The sequence below is a fragment of the Prunus avium genome, chromosome 1 (assembly GCF_965620075.1).
Source record: "Prunus avium chromosome 1, drPruAviu1.hap1.1, whole genome shotgun sequence".
NCBI classification, from domain to species: domain Eukaryota; kingdom Viridiplantae; phylum Streptophyta; class Magnoliopsida; order Rosales; family Rosaceae; genus Prunus; species Prunus avium.
In genome coordinates, this window is record NC_142284.1 from 58,408,644 (window position 1) to 58,429,984 (window position 21,341).

The window sequence follows — 21,341 nt, forward strand, 5'->3', positions numbered from 1 at the left end:
TACCAAAACTCATGCAAATCCTCTTTTTAGTGTTTCTTTCTAGGCCTCTCCTACTTGTAGTAGCTATAAAGGAGGAATGAAAGTGAGGCATGGTTTTTTAGGTAAATCTAAATTGCTATTGCTATTATAATATAACTAGTGGTGGAGTTTTGTATCTCTTGAAAGTGGCTTTGAAACTATGATCCGTTTAGAGATTTGTTAAGATCCTAAACGCATATAAAAATACTTTAGTAATAAAATTAAAAAGAAAAAAAAAATGACATGGGCATTGCCAAGTTGGCTAGAGCGGTTGTGCTCTCCACTCTGCGAGTTCGAATCCCCCTTTTTGTTGTTAAATTAGTTTAAAGTAGATTATTGCTTGTATAAAAAAAATTTGGAAGAAAACAGAAACCAGTCATTTTTTGATGTGTGGTTCTTTTTTAGGTCATAAATTTGAAAGAAAACAGAAACCAGTCATTTGATATGTGATATCTGGATGCAGAGATGTTGATCAAACTTTTTTCGTGCACTCAAAACCCAAGCCATCTAGAAAGATGAGGTTGCTGGTTTAGGACGTAACAAGAAGAAATAGAGAGATTTCTAAAGGGCCAAAGGTATCTCCCACCAATAAGATTGAGAGCACCAAATAAAATTTTTGCCTAGATAGCTGGTACATGGGGGCTTTAACCTAATTAACTAAACAAGTGGTTTGTGGGTATTGGTTAATGGGTAGGGTTCTGTCCAAGTGAGGAAAATGTGGCAAATCTAATGCACCTTTTTAGCATTTTGATTATTTAAAAAAAGGAAAAGGGTTTCATTGAATTGTTTATGTGTTTGATGGGTAGGTGTTTTGTCATGGAATGGGACCACTGAGAAGGGATTTGAATGGGATGATGACACAAACAGTAGGAGATGGCTGTGTGGAGAAGAGGCAGATGGGAGAAAGGGAACACTTAGAGACAATTACGTGCTCCACTTACAACCATTTAATTTGTATCCTTTTCCCACAACAGAGAGAGAGCGCTTTGGCTCTTTCTTTTCTGCTCTGTGTTTCTGTTTCTGCTTCTGTTTGCTGCTCTCTGCCCTCTGCCCTCTGCCTGCTACCACCAGCCCAAACAAGCAGTGAATCAGAGAGCAAGTTCAACCTTTTCCCTCCCTCTCCCTCCATTTGAGAGAGAGAGAAAGAGAGAGAGAGGCATCAGATTTCATTTGTTTCCATGCATTTTTAGATTTTATTACTTCCCTGAAACCCATAACCCGCCCATGTCAGATTCCATGTGTACCCAAGCAACAAAACCAATGGACCAAAATGAGTGCCAAAAAAAAGACAAAAACTCAAATCAAAATCCAAAATCCAAAAATCCATAGAGCTTCATTTACAGAACCAATCATACATAAAAACTAATATTATTTTTTTTACATTATGGTTTTTGTCATATTCTTCTGTCACACATTTAAAATGACTCACGGGTCATTTTCTTTTTTGGGTTGCATTATTTATGCACGAATGGTTGTTTATAGACAAATGGCCATTGCAACCATCTTTATCCAAATGCTAAAAAATCCCATTTCGAATTTTAGCATCTTAAATGGGAAAGTGGGTCTCCTAAAAATGCAAATTCCACCAGTTTTGCAGCAATAAGAATTGGTAGTGACAAGTTTGTACCGTCATCAATCAAACACAGTTTGCACCAACTTGTGCTTATAGTGGGGCTACAGCAAGCAAGACCCAGAATTTTTATATACAAATACCAATGCAAGTTTGGGATGAGGATTTTTGTAATGACAGGACCTGTTAGGATTTGACATTAATAAAGATTATATTCCTCTAAAAATCGAACAAATTCACTGATTCTATCCCTCTCATCAAAAGCTTCTCTCTTTCCGTTCCTGGAAAAGTCTGATATGCTTAAATCTCATCTATAGCAGAAATGCAAGTAACATCATCTATAGTGAAAGTTGTGCCATATGTTTATGTGTGTGCTTAGTTTTTTATGAGCAAAAACCCACTATGCTTTCCAATTAGATTCTGCAGACATTCCTCAACCTAGTCCAATGATCTTACTAATATGCTAGTATGGGAACAGAATTCTCTCCCTTTTTCCACCCATGCCTCCATTTGCTGTAATATAGCTAAAACAGAGACAATACGTCGTTGAAGATTTAGAAATATAGCCACTCAACTCACATCGAGCCGCAATGCTTATGCTCCCTTGAGGCACCACTCGAACCTCCTTCGAATGGTTGTAATTCTAAAAGACACAGAAAAAAAAAGGGGCTAAATTTAACATGTCCAAAAGTTGGCTAGATTTCAAAAAAATTCCTGTGTACCCAAGAGACGGATATTTTTATTCTTTTTTTCAAACACTTCTCAGAGGCCCGATTAGAAAACATTGCATGGGAACACTCAAAGCAAACAAGTTCCATAGATACTGATAAAAGCAATGAAGGCAAGAATTTATTCCAAGGTTCGGATACAAAGTAGAAAAGAAACTTAAATTATAATAATAAATAATAATAAAAAATAATAAAAAAACAGAACAGAATAAACATAAACCCATCAAAGGAATGACCCAATCTTTCCAACAAAAAATTAAAAAATCAGAGAATAAAAAGACATATCTCTATCAAGGTTTCAATCAGTACAATTCACATATTCACTGTTGGCCACCAAGAACATTTCTCCATATTCATACAACAAATTCATGCATAAAAACGCATGAGATTCCAATACCTCATAATCAAACCACCATCGCACAATCAACTTTGCCTAGAAAGAGAATTATGATATTTTCATGAGGAATAATTCTCAAACAGCGGAAACATATCTTTGGTTGGTAGGGAACTAGTCTAGGAGCAATTTCGGAATCTACAGCTGAGGCTTCACCTACTTTTCCATGGCAATTTGCCACAATCCAGCAGATGGGACTGATTTTCATTGAAGAAATTCTCCACTAATTGTTGATAACGTGTCTCATCAGGCACTAGTGACAGAACTATTACACCAATGTACTTGCCAGCGTCTGCGAAAGATTATCGCTTTATGACTAACTTGTTTCTCATCACACTTCTAAAAACGAGAGGTCTAACATCACCCATTGTAAATGGACTCCCAATGTCTAAACAAAATTATGATTCTGACATAGGGATTTCATCAAGTGCTCAGCAGGAGACGGTCCTCAATTTCAAATAGGAATTATATATATTGTAGAAGCTCTGATGTACAATTTGCTGAATGGAAGCACTTCAAGTGGAAGTTGAGCTCAACATCCATATTATCTCTGCCAGGACTTTCAATTATTTGAATATCTAAACGGAAAAACGGAAAGCAACAAATTTCCAGGACAAAACAAAACTCAACTAAGTGACTATATTAATCAATAGCATCAAAACATCTATTTAGAATTTTTTATTACTTATTGAGATTTTACCATCTTTTGGACAGAAAAGTTTAGCAGATAGAAGATACAACAAAATACCTCATGTGAAAGCTCTGGACTTCTGAGGAGCAGACCGCGGAATAGCCAAGATGGCCAGCAGCCCTGCGGCTAAGGCTGCAACTGCTGCCACGACAAAGGCTGGAGAGTTTCCACCACCAAATAGCTGATCCCATGGTCCACTTCCCAGGGATACCACCACCTGTTCACAAAAACCAAATATCCATGACCAAAATTGGTTTTACAAAAGATAATAGATGTAATTTTATATGAACCATATTGCCAAATGACTTGTTATTCACAAAGAACTGCAAGGGAGTTCAATCCAGTGGTATTGACTTAATAAAAAAACAACTAAACAATTGAGTAATTGATCAAATAAGGGAAAGTCTTGAAAAAAAAAAAGGAATGAACAAATCAGATTCTTTTCAACGCATGCTCTTCAGCTCAGGCTTCAATGCTTGCATAAGGCACTAACCCATACCAGAACCATCACATCCTTGTAGCAGTATGAGGGGTTTCGGGCAGAGGGGTTTCGTTTCGTGGGTGGTGCAGTTCAGAAAGATTTGCTCCCAAAATGTCTTAGTGATGCAGGACGCGTAGGACCTAAATTTATTAGTTTCCTAATGTATTTGTTAGTTTCCTAGATTCTCTAGTTTTCCAATTTCTAGTAGGATTTCTGCTTTTCCAGATTTCCATATTTCTAGTTTTAAGTTTCCTATTTTATTTGGGTTGGGATTTATGTTTACGCAATGGATTTTTATCCTATTGTTTCTAGGTTTTAGTTTGCTATAAATACCCCCATGAAGTTCTTTAAAATTCAGATTTGAATGTTGAGTAAACATTTTCTAGAACTCTCTGATTTCTGCACTTTCTTTTGTCCCTTCGATCTATATTTTCTTCTCCTCGATCTCTGATATTCTTCTTGTTCTACTGTTCTGCCCTTTCTTTTGTCTTTTCGATCTATATTTTCTTCTCCTCGATCTCTTATATTCTTCTCTGTTCTATTGTTTAAGTGCTTAATCTAATACCTACGGGCTGTACTACATCACATAGTAGACAACAATTCCAACAATGTTTCACACAATAGTACAATGTAAGGGTGCAGAGTTTCAAAGTGATATTCCATGGATATGTTCATGAAATATTGTTGCTTTTTTTTCAGAGTTAAAGAGGCTTGAGTTTGAATATTCAATTCTTAAACAGAAAAGATCCAACAGAACTTCAATGTAATGGTGATACAAAATTTCACCAATACCTAGGCTCAAACCAACGCACACATTTGGAATGTTTTGTTGCCGGACAGTATGGAAAATTATGCAGATTTTCAATCTGAACTATTTGTCAGGAAACATAGAATGCTAACATCTGGCAAGAGAACAGTACCCTATATGCATTTACGCACATATATAAGTGTATATATACACACACACACATAGAAGGTAGTGCTACGGGGAGAGGAAGAGCAACTATAACATAGGTACCAATGCTTAGGAAAGATATCATAACATATGACTTAAATGAAAGTGCAGCCAATGACAGGAAAGGACGGGGATTAGGATTCATATAGCTGACCCCAAATAGTTGGGACAATACTCAGTTGTCAACATATGTGCATGTATCTCTTAATTTTGGGTTGATGACTGTAGAAGTGTAAAATAACCTCATAACATTACGTATTTCATGTTCATATAGTACCCGCACAGAAGCATGTGCATGTATTGCTGAAAGGAAAAAGGAGTGTCCCTACCTGTGGGATTACTATTGCCAGATTCAGTACACCCATTGATAACCCTGCAAGAACCAAGCATCAATTTAAGAAGTCCAACTAAAAATACAATGAAAATTTTGTAACCACACCAACTTCTGTTACAGAAATGCCCACCTTGGCCAAGTCCCAAAGACTCGATACGAGAAGAAATCAAGGCGTACGGAACACTGTATGTGATCTGCAAAAAATATTCAGGCAATGTAAATTGGATTCATAAACTGAGTCCACACACAAAGCATAGTCAGTCCCATAATCATTGTGCAGTGAAAAGGACATTCTCTAAGCATTATATACTTCCAATGCTCCCAAAAAGTTCAACCAAAACAAAAAAACAAAAAACAAAAAAAAAACCAAAGGGGACCTTTTCTTAAACAAAAATTTCTTGCTCGATAGGTCAAATGAATGAAGATCAAGCCTTATTTGTCTGATTTAAATCCTTGATATTTTTTTACTCTTAACTAACAATAATAAAATAAACATTATTCTTTTTCTCACCATTAGTCTGCTCACTAAAGTTCGTAAACATGGATTAAATATACTTCCAACTGTTTTTCCCACAAGTTATTTTATAGTAGCAAAGAAAAAGGATGCTCCCCTCTTAAAGGGTCTACTTCCCATGTTCCTCACATATCATTCTCATTCCTCCCCTGTAAAACTTTAACCGTGTATGCCTTCTAATAGCTAATCAAACATTGCCAAACAGGCATGCATTGCATTCAACGAGCTAAGTAAGCTTACCGCCAATGGAACACCAAGAATTGCAAAAACAACCAGTGCAGCTATCACAATGCCATCTGGAGGTGAATCACGGCCCACAATGCCAATACCCTTGTTCACATATGTAATAACAAGCATTGCAAGAAAGCAAAGAGTCATGAGGAAGTTTGAAATCCCCCACACGAAACCAGCCCCCCATTTCCTGCAAAGCTTCTCCATAAGCACCGAAGTTATACCAAGAACAACCGAGTTCAACATCAGACCAAGAGCACCCATTCTAACACCTGTACTATAATTTACCCCTTCATTTGGCTTGCCACCATAAATCTCTCGACCCATCCAATCAGTATCAAAGAGAAGAAATGGAAACCACCCGATCCAGTTTAGAGCAATAACAAGTAGGATTATCCATATAGACCCTGAGAAATATCTAAAAGTCCCAAAAAGCTCCCAGAGAAAAGCTTCTTCAGCATGGCTCGACTGTCCTGGCCCTTCCTCAGAAAAGGGTGTAGTACTGTTGCTTGAACTCGGAGGTAATTCCTGAGCTGCTGATATGCTTACACACGTAGTAATTGCAATGAAGGCAATGTCGATCAAGAAAGCAGACTTGAGATTTGCACAGTTAATATTGCATGCAGGAGTAATTGAAAATGGAAAAACCTTGTACAAGTAACTGAATGATCCAGTTGCATAGCCAAGAACATTACCAACCGCCATAAACAGAGAGAAATAAGCGTTTGCCACTCGAGTTCTTCGATAATCCTTTGCTAACAAAAGAGAAAATATGAAAAAGATAAGTGTTATTGGTTGTTAATTTTGAAAGTCCGATCTTTCTGCACATTAAGTTTGCAGGTTGCTAATTAATGTTCCTCAAAAGAATCAAGCATGATCCATGCATCAATAATCTCTAGTTGTTCCTTTCATTGTGATTATCACATAGAGAATGTTAGATAGCAATTTATCAATAAATCTCTATTCGCGTAGGCATTATCCATTCTGTGAAATCAAATAATGGTGGTCTACTTTCTGGGGTACAAACAAAGGTAATCAGGACATGGTTTCTTTGCAGCAATTTGGAATTCATTAATTACAGACTCCTGCCTTCATAGTCTTTTGGGAATTATGACCTTGGCTAGTAATCAAAATTCTAGCCTTTGCAGACATAGTCTCTACTTAATAGTTGTCGTGGGGTCTGTTCATCTAGTGCATAGGCGAATAGAAATACAATTGTGACCATTATTATTATGTATTCTATTAAAATATGCATACTAAATTAGTCTCTACTTAATAGTTGTTGTGGGGGTCTGTTCATCTAGCGCATAGGCGAATAGAAATACAATTGTGACCATTATTATTATGTATTCTATTAAAATATGCATACTAAATACTACACCCTAAGGCTTATAGCTACCCTATGGACATAATACAACCTAAAAAATCCATAAGCATTAGTGGATCTTGAGTTCTAATTTGCACAGCCAGATCAAAATCTCAGGCTTGCTATAGCACACAGAGCTTAATGTATTCACATTAACTTTTAAGAACAGGTCCAATAAAAAACAAAATTACTCAAATGAATAAGATGATTTATGCATAATGAAGAACCATTTAATATTACTACTGGATCTCAATGAGATACATGATTGCTTCTCATTTTTCACCACAAGATATAATTTATGAGTTTTCAACGGCATTTTTCACAAAATATTAATTTGTAGTTAACAATCATGCAAAATATAACAGCCACAAATTTCTTTAAAATTCTTTCTCAAATTTACTATAAGTTGACTAAACAAGAACGATAAATATAAAAATTGAAGTTCCTAAAATTACAAGAACGAGAAAGAAAAAGAGAAAAATACTCAAATTGAAGGATCGTACCAGTGAGATCAGCGAGGAGAGCTCTGCAAGGACCCTGAGTCACATTATTGGCCACGTCCAGAATCCAAAACCCGAACACGAAGACGCCGATGGCTCTGGGCCTGACTCCGCCGCCTCGGTCGCCGAGCAAGTACCCGATATCGGCGGAGTATCCGATGGTGAGAACGGCGACGGCGATGCAGGCAGCTCCGACGACGATGAAGGGCCGCCGGCGACCGAAGCGGCTGTTGCACCGGTCGCTCATGTGGCCCACCAGGGGCTGGACCACGAGGCCCGATAAGGGCCCACACAACCATATGATGCTGGCCCAAGCGTGAGGGATTCCGAGCTCTTGAACGTAGGGGGTCAGGAGCGAGAGCTGTAGAGCCCACCCGAATTGAATTCCGCATGCAACCGACGCGACCCGGAGGAGCTGCCGGAGCGGGACTCGGGTTCGGACCGCGGGTCGGGTCCTGGCTCGGTGCCGGTCTGCTTCTGGTGCTGGCATGCTGGCCCCTCTCTCTATTTCTCTATGTAGAGCTCTGGAACTTTCTCTATCTAGAACAGTAATCGGAGTTTCTCTCTCTAGAAATGATTGTGGTGAAGAGGAGAGAGAAGGTGGCGGTTTTCTTTGGCCGCGGGAACGTCAGGTGTAAAGTCAGTTGGGAAGGTGGAGTGTGGGGTGAGAGGGAAGAGAAGTGGAGAGACGGAAATGCCCTTGCTTTTTTGTTGAATTTATGAAAATGCCATGGATGTGGATATAAGCCGGGAACCTGATGGCAAATTATGCTTGGATGGAAGTGAGGACAAATTGTCGGTTTGGACAATTGCAATTTGAAGATATCATGCGAGTATTTCTGTGAAATAAACCACAAAACGACACGAGGTTTCAAATTGGAAACCTTTTTAAAAAAATATTAATATAAAAACGTTACAGATGCATATTATTGAGATTAATTCGTCGTTATTGATGTTTCGCTTTGTTGCGTAAATAATAGTATAGACATAGATAATACTAAATGCATCAAGAATTATTCAAAATCTTAATTACGAAATTGGGGACAAATAAAATGACATATCTTAACAAGGCATTTGTAGTTTAAGTGGTTAATAAGAGCATTTATTTGTGCATGTGAGGTCCTATGTTCAATTTTCCTCTCATTCAATATCGCTTGTATTAAAAAAATGACATATCTTAATAAAGAATAAATAAGTTCCATAATTGAAACAAATAAGAACAAATGAAAGAGTCATATAGATATAATTGAGACAAAATTATAAAACTTTTATATGACGCATTTAGTATTAGTATTGCTCTTTGAAAATTGGGTAGGCAACAAACAACTCAAAACTCACAACCGCATATGGTTAAGATATGTGTTTATGAAGAAACTGGATAAACACGGTGCTAATATACCTGTCTTTGAATAGAGGGTTTGGGGGTGGGGTGTTAAAGGATATTTAAAAAATTTTAAAAAAAATTCTTTTTTTAAAAAAGGTGCATTTATACTTATTGGACAAGTGCTTTGTCGGATACTTTGTCTGATATAAAAATCATAGGAGTTCTATTATTACACAGAGAGAGAGAGAGAGAGTAGGCACAAAAATCCTAGGACCAGGCCACCTATTTTAATTCGGAGACAGAGAGAGAGAGAATGTGTGTGTGTGTGGGGTTAACTGGGTAGGCACAAAAATCCTAGGACCAGGCCACCTATTTTAATTCAATGATATGCTATTTAAATACACATCTGAATAGACCTTGTGACTACCAGATGTTGACAGCATCGACAATTTGCTCATAATACTGGAAAGTGAGAGGTAGGAATTTTGAACTCTTCTTCTTCATGCAAGGCCACACAACAAATTTTCACATGTGTTTGATCTCAAAGTTATATTGGATGGGATGGGAAAGATTTACACAAGGGTAAAAGTTTGTTTGACTATAATTTTACCGCTATAGTTCGGTTCTATTTTGACTTAGATCCTTATAACTTAAAAACTAACGAAGAAGGTGATTCAAACTCAGGTGCTAAGCATAAATGAGATTTGTTTGTGACTGTCAAGATTGGGATCAAAAGCATAAATGTGAATTATCTAATCATGATGTTTTCTGTGTACCCATGTTCACAAACAGTTCAGACATTCCCAGTATCCAGAAAAAAGATGCTGGTATAATATTCTTCAGCACAAGAAAACACAGTACAAGTGCTGTATTTTTGCTACATAATTGAGTTGGGTGGATAAAATACCTACTTCCAAGTTCCAAATTGTAATCAAGCATTTCTTCCTTCTGGCAATGTAATCTAACAAAAGATTAACACAGAATACCCTGCTTGATCGAGATTTTCCCCTACATTTCAGTTTGCAAGTCACTACAATTCAACATTTACAAGAACACAGTGATACTGATACATCATTTCTAATTGTTAAAATGATTACAAGCACAACACAATTAACATAAAGAAAAATCCCTCTAAGCAGATGCATTGCACAATTTGTTTCCTCACAAATTTTTACTGCAAAGATTGCTGAATTTTTTTTTTTAAAAAAATGTGTTTCTTTGAAGATGCTAGAAATGAAACCACAGATAAACATAATGACCAACTTCTATAAAACCTCCCAGGAAAAATTCCATTGAAAACTGCATAGCCTGAACGTGTGTGCTAAAACACCAAGCATTCATCCCATTCATATTGGTATGCACTGAAACCTAGGACATGACTTAAATGATGTATAATGTTAGGTAAATGGGATTTTATATAATTAGCAAGAAAGTATAAAGGACTTTTAATGAAATTTTGGTAAAGTTGCACTTGTAAAAACAATTCTTATATCCATTTTCACATTCCCCTCCAAATGCATCTGCCACCACAGATACTTTGATAATATATATATATCTAAAGTTCAAACAACTAAAATAATAACCAAATAACTGGACTAAATGCATGTAAAACACTTAAACAGTTTCGTACAAAGCTTTTCCATGAACAGAAAAATTTAGAATAATTCCCAGACCACTAGGGTCTGATTTTTTCTCTTGCAAACCAGCTTCAAGAAACTAGGCTCTATATTTTCACTCTGTTCTCTAGCTTGTTGGGCCATAATTTCATCACTGCAACTTAAGGGCATGATGTTGAAAAAGAATGCATTCATGCAATCCCTGAAAGACAGTTCTTTGTTCTTCTTTTTCAATCAACTTCTCCCTTAAACCATCAGGAAGGCAAGCCAATACGCTTGGGCCATAATTTCATCACTACACAACCTAAGGGCATGATGTTGAAAAAGAATGCATTCATGCAATCCCTGAAAGACAGTTCTTTGTTCTTCTTTTTCAATCAACTTCTCCCTTAAACCATCAGGAAGGCAAGCCAATACGCTTGGGCCATAATTTCATCACTATACAACCTAAGGGCATGATGTTGAAACAGAATGCATTCACACATTCCCCGAAACCCAGTTCTTTGTTATTCTTTTTCAATCTTCTCCCTTAAACCATCAGGAAGCCAAGTCAATGCACTTCATGTGGATGAGATACACCAGACTAGGGAAAAAGGAAAATCAAATAATTAACATAAATATATAGCAATTTCAAATAATATCAAGATTTCAGTAAGTGAGAGAGATCAGTATAATCAAAACTTTTCATCTTTATTTGGTATTTTAACTAAATCAAAATCATTGGCCGAAAAATGAAGGTTCACTTCAAAACAAAATCATCAGACAGACAGGAAAATTCAAATGCCTGTTTCACAGAGCATAGTCTACAAGTAACACAATACATACGGTTTCCGAATACAACAGAGCTGAACTCTCATGAAGAACACTGAACCACTAGCCATTTTCGTGAGAGAAAGGACACTGAAAAATTATCAAGAACACCACTCCCTGGCATTCTGGAACATCCGCAACCATGGACTAGGGCCTTTCTTGTCCACATTCCACTGCTTGGGATACCAAGGAAATTGCCACATTAAGAAGCAACGCTCTGGATGAGGCATCATGGCAAGATGCCTTCCATCAGGAGAACAAATAGCTGCAACTCCCAAAGGAGAGCCATTGAGGTTAAAAGGGTAAAGTTCTGTCTCATTACCATCATCGTCACAATATCTTACTGGTGCCAACTTTGAATGAAGCATACGATCAAGAACACCATCATCAGGGAAATATGCTCTTCCCTCACCATGGGCAGCCCACACACCCAATGTACTGCCCTCCATTCCTCTGAACATTATAGCCGGTGAGTCCTTTATTGTCACACTGGTGAATCGGCATTCAAATCGTCCCGACTCATTGTGAATGAACCTCGGTTGTGAAGGGTCCCCGCCACCACCAAGCACACCTCCAATCTGAGGACCCGGAACCCACCCCAAAAGAGCCATAAGCTGGCATCCATTGCAAACACCAAGACTGAAAGTGTCTGGGCGCTTGTAGAACTCCTGAAATTGATTTAGAAGGGGCTGATTAAATCGAATTGATGCAGACCAACCTTTTGCAGAATCAAGCACATCAGCATAGCTAAAACCTCCAACAAACACAATTCCGCGGAATTCATCAAGTGATATGACTCCATTAAGAAGGTCTGACATTGTGATATCCCACGGTTCAAAACCAGATGCATAAAATGCCGCGGCCATTTCTCTGTCGCCATTGCTGCCTTCTTCTCGAATTACAGCCACTTTTGGTTTGCAAACTATGGTCATATACTTTTCATCTGTGAAAGAAGGAGTGAAAGACAATCCCCATGAAGGCTCATGCCTATCTTTCAACCCTTCTTTCTCTGAATCCACACAAGAAGCCAATCTTTGAAACTTTTCCAGCTGAAAACTAGTTTCCTCCCACAGGTCCCTTAGGAAAGAAGTACTCTCATTCAAACGAGTTACTCCATCAACTTTTAACTCTATTGAGGGTGTGGCAGTTACTTTTCCAATGATCTCAGCAGAAATACTATCACTCTTTAACTTTTCCATGACGAGATCCAAGTTTCTCTTGCTGACCTCAATAATCAGACCAAGTTCTTCAGCAAAAAGTGTTTGGAAGAGGCCCTTCCCATGTGAATTTAAGTCAAAGATAATGCCACGGTTCCCAGAAAATGCCATTTCAAGGGCACAGACCAGTAGCCCACCATCACTGATATCATGGCCAGCAGAGATCAGTTCATCATCTAGAAGGACCTGAACTCCCTCAAAAACCCTCTTAAGATAAGGAACATCCTCAAGGTCAGGACAGTCATTTCCAATTTGGTCAAAAGCTTGAGCAAGAGCAGACCCACCTAATCGCCGCTTTCCCTTTGCCAAATCAATGTGAAGCAACACACCATCATCTCCAAGCTTCAAATCAGGGGTTACTGTTTTTGTTATGTCAGGACAAGTGCAATAAACACTGATTACAAGATTTCCAGGAGCCTTAACAACCTCACCTGCAACATGGGCTGCCATCGAAAGACTATCCTTTCCCCCATCAATAGCAATACCAAGTTTGATCATAGCATCTGAAAGAGCTGTAGCAGCATCATACATAGCTGCACCTTCTCCATCAAGCTTGGCTGCATACATCCAATTCCCACTTGCTTTAACATCGGATAGAGAAGTGACCTTTGCCCAAACAAGATTTGTGAGTGCTTCTCCAACAGACAATCTCGCCATTGCTTTTGGATCCAGCAAACCTTTGATTGGCTGCTCTCCAATAGCACATGCACCTCCAGTCAAGTCAGTAAAAGTCTGAGAGATTACTGCAACATCAGAGAGAGGAATTTGCAGGGGCCCAACAGTTTGCTGCTGCGCTACAAGACCTGTAACACACCTGTCTACTTTTGATGTCAAGAAGCGCTTTGAACAGACAGATGGAAGTCTCAATACCCTACTAAGCGAATCCATCACAGTGATTCCTGGAGCAATATCAAGTGACTCTCTTGAATCAGTCATCCGGTGGAATTCAAAGGTTTTTTGTGGCATATCACCAAGTACTTTCTCAAGCTCCAAATCGACGGCAAGAGGAGGGGGAGGGAGTCCACTTGAATGGCATCTTTGAATAGCGAAGCTATCAATTAAAACAATACGCCCCTCGCCATTTATACTTCCAATAACAGCCATCGAAACCCTCTCTCTTTCACATATTGATTGCAAAAGATCGCGGCTTTCAGGCTTCACCAAGATTGCATCTTGCTCCTGATATTCTGCACCCCATATCTCCAAAACAGACATTGTGTGATCACCAACTACAATTGCCCGGATATCAATCTGACCACCCTTCGGATAAATGATTTCCTTAACAACATTGCAGTTTCCACCAGCTCCCTGATCATGAATGCTAATGATTGGATTATTCTCCCCCATCTCTATGCAGGAACGAACCACACGATACAATTTTTGAGCCATCTCCGCATCTCCACGCTGTACAGCATTAAAATCAAGCTCAGCATCATTTTGACCACTAACCATGCTTGATGCAGCCCCACCACCCATTCCAATACGATAAGCAGGGCCTCCAATCTTTACTACCAACATGCCAATGTCTGGCTCTCCTTTTGATATATGGGTGTGATCAATCTGCCCAATGCCTCCACTAAACATGATTGGCTTCAACCATTCTCGTCTGTCCCCACTTGGGAGTCTCATTCCAAAAGTTCTAGTGTAGCCCTGAATCAAGGGCTCACCAAATTTGTTACCATAGTCTGATGCACCATTGCTAGCATCTATTAGGATCTGTAGAGGTGAAGCCAAATTCGATGGATATGCAAAAGATGAATCTTCCCAAGGTGCATAAGATCCCTCCATATTGAGATTCCCAACACAATAACCAGCTGTAGCTGCTACAACATAAGAACCCCTTCCAGTTGCATGGGTGTCCCTGATTCGACCTCCAGCACCCGTCTCTGCACCAGGGTAAGGTGCTACAGCACATGGGAAATTATGGGTCTCGGCAGTAAATAAAATATCAAGCTCACGATTAGCTATGTTCAACGGACTTGTTGAACCGGGCTGAACTGGTCTCATTTGCTTCACAAGAAAGCCCTTTATTGCACTTGAGTTATCCTTGAACCCAATCACAGAATTGTTTGGATTTGCTTGCAGAGTGCTCTTCACAATTTGCATTAGAGTTCTATCCATTGGTTGTCCATCTATAATAATTTTACCAGTAAAAAACCAATGCCTGCTATGCTCACTATTGGATTGTGCAATATCAAACAGTTCAACTGTTGTCGGATTCCGCTTGATATCCTCCCTGAACAGCCTAGTGTAGTATTGGAGATCTTGCTCATCAAATGCCAAACCCATTTCCTGATTAATCTCCTCCAATGCCTTTCTACCTCTCTCCATGACAGGTATACAACGAACTTCTTCCGGAACCACACTCGTTTCAAAGGAAGTGAGCTTCTGGGTATAAACACACTCAGTCATCCGATCATGCACCATTGCAGCAAACTCATTAACTTGATGATCAGGCAATGTACCTTTGCTAAACAACAAGTACCGCCTCGACCGTTCCAAACGAGTCACCTCTGACAACCCACATGCTTTACAAATTGACACAGCATTAGAAGACCAAGCTGTCGTAAATGACAACCGAGGCCCAACCTCAACGATCACTGAAGTTAACCCTTCCTGCTTTTTCTTTTCAAGAAAGCTCTCGGCCCCCAAATTCTCAGGCTCATAAGTCTCCTGAAGAAGCCACTTAAGAACCGAAAGCTTTTCACTAGAAAGCTGCAAATCAAGCCCAATGTTGAAACACTGCTCAGTTTTCAAACCAACTATCTGATTCGAAATTTTTGTCTGAACTGTCTTGAGAAGCTCGGATTTTGCACTCTCCTGAATCAGTGGGACACGATAAAAATGAATAACTTCCGAAGCAGGCCTCTCAATCAAGCTTGATTGCTCATCTTTCGACACGCTTACACCACCAGAAATAACAGCTCTGGGCTTTTGTCTACCACGACAACTCAATAACACACTCTTTTTACCAAAACCCAGTGCTGAACTGCGACCCTGAAGCTTGCCCCAAAGGACATGGCTTCTTTGTTTCACAGAATTTCTATGCAAAAACAGGCTTTGCCTATTGGTACCCTGAAATGAATATTTTTCAACAAAAAAAAAGAAATTTTTCAAAAAAGTTACTTTCAATGAAGAGTTTTCATATGATGTTACAATTTTATAGGAACCAAACAAGGATAATGAAGATTACGAACCTGTAAGAACTCAGCAGCCGTTATTTCCCGAACACCAGCCATCTCCTCGACCTTTAAGGAACTGAAAAGAAATAAGAAACTATCAAACGCATTGATTAACAATATTGAGACGCCAGGAAGTGAAAGAATTAAGTTCAAATTGGAAGAAGACAATAAACACGAAAAAAAAATTGCAAAAAATTTCTTACCTTGGAGATGAAGTTGCAGGAAATCGAAGAATAAGGAAGATCAGGGTTAGCGAGAGAGAGAAAGATTTCGGAAGATTTGGGAGAAGGTGGCGTGAAGGAGAATAGGGCTGAGAGACCCCAGAGTAGAGTCCACGGATATTTTGGTAGAAGAGGCGAGGCTGCTTTCAGCCTTGAGCTTGAGAGTTCAGTTCAGTCAAAAGAAAATTAAAAGGGTTTGATTAATTAAACGGCGCCACTGGGATGAGAAGTACAGTGGGAACCCGCAGACTTTGCATTAGGTCAGTTTGGTTAGCGGATGAACTTCTTATCAATGAAATTGAAAATGGAAAATGTTTATTTCCGTGTTTGGAATGAACTTTTTTAGGAACGAGATTGGATATGGAAGATGTTCATTATCGTGTTTAGACTGAAAAATGAGGGCTAGGAAATGCCAATTCCTCTCAATAATTTTTTTTTTTTTCAAAGGCCACTTCCTCTCATTTCTGTGTTTGGTTTGTAAACCATTAGATTAGCCATTAGGAATGAAAAATTATTGAGCTTTTCAATAATACCCTTTATTTTTCTATTTAAAATCAATAATGAAAAGTGATATTTGAAAATTAGAATATGTGGAATTTAGTCCCCAAAAAAGTGCATTAAATGAATTATGGCTTCGTTCTAAATTAAGGATTTAATTTTTCCAACATAGTTTCGTAGGTTTCCCGGCATAATTTAGGGTTCCTTAATTTAGAGATTTGTTTTTAGTGAGTAAAAATCAAAGATTCTTAGCCTAATTTAGGGTTTGTTCAAGGTTCACTTTAAAATTGGGGCATTGTTTCAAATTAAGGTTTTGTTTTTTCCCAAATTGAACTGGAGCATTGATTTAAATTAAGGACTTGGTTTTTCTAAGTTAAATTCATAGGTTCATGACCTAATTTAGGGCAGGTAGTTAATTTATTTCGTGCATCATTGCACCATATGGTTGGTGGGATAACATGTCTTGACGGGCTCAATAGGCACACAACATGCGGCCAACAACGGCAAGAAACCAAAAACTCTTCTCTAATTTCTTATCAATGTAAGTGCATCAAAGGTTCTTTGACTCACTCACACCACACCAATTTGCTCAAAGGCTCACTTGTCTTTTGTTCTTATATCTTCAGCGTCACTTCAACAAAATTCCGGATTTGTCTATATTTTTCAAGTCATCCTTCAAAGGTTATTCGTGGAAAAAAATAATTCAAAGTCGAAAGTTGTTTCAGTAATCTAAAAGGAATATTCCATTTTAGACAGTGAATGTCGTATATATTCCGTCATTGAGAACGTGCTTGATTCCTTACCCAAAAAGGAAACAAAGAAGATAGCAGCAACAGCCGAAATAAGTTGGTTACGGACCATCCTCTTTGATTCCTTCAACGCCACCAAAAACCATATCTACAACGACAATGTCGGTTGTGGGCCCCACACGAATACAAAACCAGAAAAATCATCGAAACAAAACCGAGCAAATTTGGAGCAACTTGAATGTCTCCCACGTTGCCAAATACGTGTCTCTGTGACTGCCTGACCCCTCTTCCCCTCCCCCTCTGTTTTCCACAGTGCCACACTACCACACTTTCATGTCGTCTTCCAATCCAAGGCATCCTTCACCACGAAGCAACTGCATTGCCTAAGCCTTCAAAGGCACAATATCTATATACACACACTGAGAAGAGGGATCTCTCATAAGAACACACCTTTCTCAATTATCTCAACAAAAAAATATCACTTGAATATCCGTTTTATACCTTTTCAACACAGTAAGTCCAAAACCCATAAGCCCAAAATGAATTTTATATAATTATTCATTTCCTCTTCCCAAGAAAATCACCTAAATAAACAGATGCCATCCCATTCCCTTCTTCTTTTCAAGTCACTCTGGTTGGCTCTGCTTCGCTTATTGTCTATCCCCTCAAGGACATGGCTGCTGCTGCTGCTAATCCAGCAAGAGAGCGGTTCATCGCGTTTCTTGGGGGCTGGTTGGAGCGTCAGCAAACCTTCCTAGATCAGCTCCTTCGTTTGGTGGATTTACCTAGCTCAGAGAACAAGGCCCACCAACAGAGGCAATTGATCGAACAAGTTCTGTGCCACTACCAACAATACTTCGCAGAGAAGGCCCTGACCGCGGAGGAGGACGTTTTCGTGCTGTTCTCTCCGCCGTGGCTGAGCTCGTTCGAGCGGACCATGCTCTGGCTTGCTGGGTTCAAGCCCTCATTGGTGCTGCGCATGGTGGACAGCTCGGTGGAGGACTTGACGGCGGAGCAGACGCGGGAGATGGAGGCGGTGAAGGGCAAGACGAGGCGGGCGGAGAGGGAGCTGTCGGAGACAATGGCGAGGATACAGGAGAGCGTGGCGGCGCCGCCGATTCTAGCGCTGGCGAGAAGGGTGGGTAGGCTGATGGATGGCGAGATTTCGTCGCTGGATTTGGCAATGGAGACGCTGAAGACGGCGATGCTGGGGGTTTTCGAGAGCGCCGACGGGCTTCGCGGGTCGACGGTGAGGAAGGTGGTGGAGGTCTTGAGCCCCGAGCAGACCGTGAAGGTTTTGGCGGCAGTTGCTCAGTTTCAACTCGGAATTAGAAGGTGGGGGTTGAAGAGAGATTCTCAGCAGCAGCAGAGCTAACGTGGGCATTTTGGCATTTGGATGGATCATATCATCAAAGCTTTAAATAATTTCTTTGTATTTGGGGCCTTGATTGAGTTTGAGAAATGGTAAATTGTGTTTTAGGCCCAAGTGGCCTTTTTCTCTTTTCCTTTCGTTTTTTATTTGCTTTTTTCTTCTTTTGTTTTCTACTTCCCTGAATAAGTAGATTTAGTTCCTCTAGGGGTGTTTTGCAAAACATCATCTGTTGGGATTTTAAGTGACATGTTATGTTGTTACACGTTATTTTCAAGGCCGAAATGTTACGTTGTTAGACGTTAACTTTAAGTTAATTTTAAGTTAACTTCAAGTCAGAAATATTATTTTATAGAAGCTAACTTCAAATTTGGTATTTAGCTTGAGCCGAGCGTGAGCTTGAGTAATATTATTAGAGTTGAGTTTGAGAACTTTGGTATTTGGCTTAACTCGACTCATTTACCTTTAAATTTGACATGTTATGTTATCAAATGTTAAATTTATAGTTGAATAAATGAAATCATGGCTAGTATCGAACTCCAATGGGGTTTTCTTTCCTCCAATATAACCAAAATGAAATTGTAGTAATTTCTTTAAAAGATAAACAAAACAGGCCACTCTCTTGAAAAATGAACGTGTTTCAAAATGACAATTTGCCGAAATCTCCTTGTTGCAGGAATTATATAATAGTATGGTCCTAGATATGTCAACAACACAAAAAGTATGATCTTAGAAATACAATGTTGGGTTTATATTTCATTTAATACCAGTGCGATGAGAGTATATTGAGGGGTTCAATTTAACCGTCAAATGTTGAGGAATTTATTGATCGAACAGAAATTCAAAATCCCCTCATTATAATCCCTCAACATAATCTCTCATTATATAATCTCAATGCTCTGCCTGAGCACGATGAGAATTTCGAAGTCAGGAACCCAAGTAGTTTTGGACACTAGCTTAGCCCATCATGTATAGCAGAGATTTAAGTTAGGCGAGGTCTGTGAAAATATCTCCCTTCATACAAAAATAGTCAATGCATCCATTTTTGTGTGGTCTCCAGATGAGCTATTCAATATGATCTGCGGATGCTGAAATGTGGCTTGTAACTTGTAAGTGGAACCCAAATGGTGATAGCCCAATGTCGTCCGGGCTACCTTAGCTTATAGCTTATGCCAACTTTCAGGCTGAGTGGGCGTTGCACTAAAGTCCAAACATATGTATGAAATTCTATTATCACTATCGACCAAATGCAAATGCAAATGTGAGTTAGGTATAATGAGTCAATTCGCTTGCATCCTAATAAAGGGTTGTATTCTAATAAAAATAAAAAACTATGATAAAGGGTTGTCCATTGTAATTATATAATTTTAATAAACTATGATAAAGTTAACCATTATGTTGAGCTCAAGCATGGCTTATTGTCAAGTGGGAAGGGAGATATTGGGGTACACTTGAGTGGTTTCAACGAGGATATGGCTTTCATACTTTGCCTATAGATATGCTCCACCCAGAAGCAATAATCTGTTGTAATGATACAAGCTGCAGACATCGAGTTTTCTTGATAGTTACTTCGCTTTGGAAGTAGGTTAAATTGGACACTGTTTTCTCATTATTTTGAGGGAGCACATTCAAATTTATGTCATTATAGTATCAAATGCTTCATCCATTTTTTGTGTGTAGGGTTAGGCATGGCCATACTGAAGCCTACAAGTGAAAAAGGTCCAAACTCTCTAATTTTATCATTTGCTCTCTAACTCTTTGAAAACGCTCTCAAAGCCTCCATGTGATTGTAACACTATGTTCGTATAGTGAAAAAACTTTAAAACGAGCAACTGACGTAGCCCGATTTAGTAAAGGAAATATTTTTGCTTACCACTTTAACTCAAGGTGTACTCTCATCACACTTAACATGTGTTCATGAGCATAATCATAGTTAACTTTTTGCTTTGTATTTGTGGAACCATGGTTATACCCATGTACACATGTTAAGTGTTAAGAAGGATGGGTGAGGGTACACCTTGAGTTAAAGTTGTGAGCAAAAATATCTCGTGTTCTTGTGTCATTTCCCAATTTTTAACCTCCTTGGAGAAATTTTATACATAACCGTTGATATTTCCATCCTTTTAGGCCATCTCTAGCCATGAGCTATATCCCAAATATAGCCCTAAAATAATGCAAAACCCATCTTCAGTCATGGGCTAAACAAAATTTTGGCTAAATTTGGAGGGTCACATTTGGCCATTTAGCCCTCCAATTGGGCCACATGTAGCCCAGCTTTGGCCTATGTCAAATTTTTGTGGGACCCATGCATTTGCTTTTCAACAGCCAAAAATAAAGTGACGTCAGTTGGACATATATGTATTTTTAAAAGCCTTTTTAAATGCTTCAATTCATGTTGTTTAAGACAAAAGTATAAAATATTATTGGTCATGACCGTTGAGGTCAGACCATTGCAACCCTTCTTCCTTTATTATTTATTATTTTTTTATTTTTTTTAAAGCTTATGTGGTCATTTTTTTAAACTGTTTTCAAGTGTTATTAAAAAAAAATTATAAAAAATTATTGGTTATGAC

General features: G+C 38.8%; 3 protein-coding genes across 5 annotated transcripts; 1 reads left to right on the plus strand and 2 right to left on the minus strand.

Annotated features, from left to right (window-relative positions):
- Positions 1 to 1,833: 1,833 nt before the first annotated feature.
- Positions 1,834 to 8,551, minus strand: SUT4 (sucrose transporter 4). 3 transcript variants are annotated; one of them, XM_021976479.2, is made up of 6 exons: positions 7,786 to 8,551; positions 5,926 to 6,671; positions 5,302 to 5,365; positions 5,167 to 5,210; positions 3,459 to 3,618; positions 1,834 to 2,231 (listed from the first exon to the last, which is right to left on the minus strand). In XM_021976479.2, exons 1-5 carry the CDS (start codon positions 8,270 to 8,272, stop codon positions 3,460 to 3,462), a joined length of 1,500 nt encoding a protein of 499 aa, XP_021832171.2. In that variant the 5' UTR covers positions 8,273 to 8,551; the 3' UTR covers positions 1,834 to 2,231; position 3,459. The 3 variants fall into 3 exon arrangements, with proteins under 3 accessions (XP_021832171.2, XP_021832170.2, XP_021832169.2); XM_021976478.2 differs by lacking the exon at positions 1,834 to 2,231 and adding an exon at positions 2,581 to 3,288; XM_021976477.2 differs by lacking the exon at positions 1,834 to 2,231 and adding an exon at positions 2,581 to 3,260 and having other exon boundaries at positions 7,786 to 8,549.
- A 2,842-nt stretch (positions 8,552 to 11,393) lies between these two features.
- On the minus strand, positions 11,394 to 16,546 carry LOC110772072 (putative phosphoribosylformylglycinamidine synthase, chloroplastic/mitochondrial). The gene is made up of 3 exons (XM_021976451.2): positions 16,135 to 16,546; positions 15,947 to 16,007; positions 11,394 to 15,824 (listed from the first exon to the last, which is right to left on the minus strand). Exons 2-3 carry the CDS (start codon positions 15,986 to 15,988, stop codon positions 11,634 to 11,636), a joined length of 4,233 nt encoding a protein of 1,410 aa, XP_021832143.2. The 5' UTR covers positions 15,989 to 16,007; positions 16,135 to 16,546; the 3' UTR covers positions 11,394 to 11,633.
- A 1,078-nt stretch (positions 16,547 to 17,624) lies between these two features.
- Positions 17,625 to 18,905, plus strand: LOC110772098 (protein RESPONSE TO ABA AND SALT 1-like). Its single transcript, XM_021976492.2, has one exon. The coding sequence runs from the start codon at positions 18,073 to 18,075 to the stop codon at positions 18,772 to 18,774; it is 702 nt and encodes a 233-aa protein (XP_021832184.2). The 5' UTR covers positions 17,625 to 18,072; the 3' UTR covers positions 18,775 to 18,905.
- The last annotated feature ends 2,436 nt before the right edge of the window (positions 18,906 to 21,341 follow it).

Coding starts and splice junctions, on each gene's coding strand:
- SUT4 (XM_021976479.2), bottom strand. CDS start 8,272: ATGCCAGCACCAGAAGCAGACCGGCACCGAGCCAGGACCCGACCCGCG. Junction 6,672..7,785: donor TCTCCTCGCTGATCTCACTG/GTACGATCCTTC, acceptor CTCTTTTGTTAG/CAAAGGATTATCGAAGAACT. Junction 3,619..5,166: donor TGGCAATAGTAATCCCACAG/GTAGGGACACTC, acceptor TTTTGTGAACAG/GTGGTGGTATCCCTGGGAAG.
- LOC110772072 (XM_021976451.2), bottom strand. CDS start 15,988: ATGGCTGGTGTTCGGGAAATAACGGCTGCTGAGTTCTTACAG. Junction 15,825..15,946: donor CGGCTGCTGAGTTCTTACAG/GTTCGTAATCTT, acceptor TATTCATTTCAG/GGTACCAATAGGCAAAGCCT.
- LOC110772098 (XM_021976492.2), top strand. CDS start 18,073: ATGGCTGCTGCTGCTGCTAATCCAGCAAGAGAGCGGTTCATCGCGTTT.